The sequence below is a fragment of the Eleutherodactylus coqui genome, chromosome 5, assembly GCF_035609145.1.
Source record: "Eleutherodactylus coqui strain aEleCoq1 chromosome 5, aEleCoq1.hap1, whole genome shotgun sequence".
Lineage (NCBI taxonomy): Eukaryota > Metazoa > Chordata > Amphibia > Anura > Eleutherodactylidae > Eleutherodactylus > Eleutherodactylus coqui.
The window spans coordinates 6,562,390-6,564,907 of NC_089841.1; the positions used below are offsets into that span (position 1 = coordinate 6,562,390).

Genomic DNA, 2,518 nt, shown 5'->3' on the forward strand with positions numbered 1-2,518 from the left:
ATTCAGTTCCGGCATGTGCAAAACTGAAGAATGTGAAGAGCTCATCCTGTGTAAATGGACCTGAAGTATCCGTCTACACGGATATAGCCGGCAAGTCCTAGGTAAGGAAAGGGTTAGATCAATAGAAACATTTTCTCATTAGGCTAGTGAAATTGGAATCACTTACTGTTACTACAAAGGACATGGCTGAACATTTTGTCATGCATCAAATTTCTATCTCTGCTCCAAAATAAAATGATTGATACTTTCTCATCCATCCTTCCAATCTTCGTGAGGAGTCTCACTATCATACTCAGAGCTGTCAGAAGCCAAATAGCCAGATATAGTACTTAGTAGAGAAGTCGTTGATATGCTGCTGTAGGAGACCTTTGATAGAGGACTTGCATGTGCGTCTTTCCAGATGTCAGACTTCTGGTGACATTTCGAAAGCTCAAATTCGACAGAAACATTTGTGGTATCTGCATCGCTTGAGGTTCCTTCAGAGGAGTCAATGATTTCTTGTTTCCAACATTCCTCCAAGAACAACAAAACTTCACAAGATTTACTCCTCTTACTACAGTCTATTGCTAAAAGACCATTGAACATCTTCAGAGCTCCAGGTGGAAATCTGCTCCATGGGGATGGCGGCTCAATATTCTCCATATTACATTGCCATTCAACAAAACTGCTATAAGCTTTGTCTGTGGAAAGTGTTGACTGCCAAGGAAATTCGCCTGTGAGCAAACAGTAGAGGACAATACCAAAGGACCATACATCCAGGGGGAAGTCTACAAGCAAAGAATCCTTATCGGTAACTTGGCTCATCTCTGGAGCCATGTATGCAACAGTGCCGATCCTGGTTTTAGCTATTGTTCCTTTAATACATGAAAGACCAAAGTCCGTAATTTTTATACAGTAGCAGTCCTCATCAAACACCAAAATGTTCTCTGGTTTGATATCCAAATGCACCAGCCCTTTACTGTCTATAAATTCTAAGGCACTGGAGATCTGCACTGCACACCTCTTTACCGTGTCTTCCGGGAGTCCATCCTGAAACAGGGAAATGCATGAAGTCAACAAAATGGAAATGTTTTTACAAGATGTAAGGCTATTGGTAATGTAGTTCTCGGGATAAATCAGGGATTTCTACTTACATGAGGTGTTATAAGAGAGCACAAATCGCCAATCGACAGTTCCTGGGCAAAGGCAAAGAAGTTCCAAGTCTTAAAGGCAGTGCCAAAGCTTCCAATAATATTGGGATGAGAGGAGAGAAAGAAGGACTTGCTGAACTCCATGAGGAAGGCAAATTCAGTTGTTTTGTTCCTGTCAAGCAGCTTTAATGCCATTTTCTGATCTGTTTATGTAGAGAACATTGTACATTTATTACCTACAAATAGTCATAGGATCATCTCTGGAAATATGGAAATACACAAAACTAAACCATAGACCCTTCCATCCTCTTACCCATCTGTTATCCCCTTGTGATTGCATCATATTAGGAAACAAAGACTATATTACGATATGTGAACTATTTTGATGAATTTGTTCCCATTTGTATCATTTTGAAGATTCCCAAATATCGATATTCTGATAGTTATACAATATTCCCAAATCTCCCGCATTAAATCTAAACCTTGGAGATTCTGTCCTCTCACGATCTTCAGATATTGCATAGCTATAGTATTAGATAATTGACCACACTGACCTGTTTTCTTGTCTTGTACCATGAGCACAGAACCATAGCCACCATCTCCCAGCTTCTGTATCACACAGAAGTTCTCCTGAAGATCTATCTCCTGTAGACCCTGGGAAGCAAGGGAAACAAGTCCTTCCAGGATAAGCTGCACATCTCGTGTACTGGAGGCCATTGTGTCCTGTAGAAGTGAGGGGCAAGAAAATATTTAATGGTGACCATTAGATTTCTCTCTGACCTTTATAGAGTGAAGTATACTATCCAATGTGATGTATATAGCAAATGATTAACAGAAACAAAATCTAAAATCATTAAGAATAAGGTGAGAGTAAAATTGCAAAGCTTACCTTGGAGAAATCAAATTTCAGTTGGGACTGTCTGAAAATTCTTCTCAAAGAACAAAGTCTCAGGGAGGTTGAAGTCTTTGGAAGCAAAGAAGTCACTGACTTGAGAATGTAGATGCCTTTTTATATAATTGGAGGTAAAGTACTTCCAAGGATCAATGAGCTCCTGATTGGCCAGGAGTCAATATGAACTTGTATACATAACATCATCAGGTATCAAGGGAATTAGCATTTCTATAGCATCCCTCCAAACTGCAGCCATAAGTGGGGTCAAGTGTTGAAACTTTCTTAGACACACCCCATTGTAAGGAAAGCTCTTCTTTATTAACATGTGGCCTTACCCTCCATTATTATAATGATTACACGCCTTTTCTGATTTGCATTATCATGGAGACTCACTAATCTTTTATATTAGATTTTGTATAAACTTTTATATATATACATTTACTGATATTTCAAAGTTGAAAACTGTAAAATCAGTGAACTTCCTGCAGTAAATTTA

General features: G+C 38.9%; 1 protein-coding gene across 1 annotated transcript; it reads right to left on the reverse strand.

Moving 5' to 3' along the window:
* Positions 1-249: 249 nt before the first annotated feature.
* LOC136627235 (serine/threonine-protein kinase SBK1-like) lies at positions 250-1,847 on the reverse strand. The gene is made up of 3 exons (XM_066602165.1): positions 1,685-1,847; positions 1,134-1,333; positions 250-1,029 (listed from the first exon to the last, which is right to left on the reverse strand). The coding sequence occupies exons 1-3, from the start codon at positions 1,845-1,847 to the stop codon at positions 250-252; spliced, it is 1,143 nt and encodes a 380-aa protein (XP_066458262.1).
* Between the last annotated feature and the right edge of the window lie 671 nt (positions 1,848-2,518).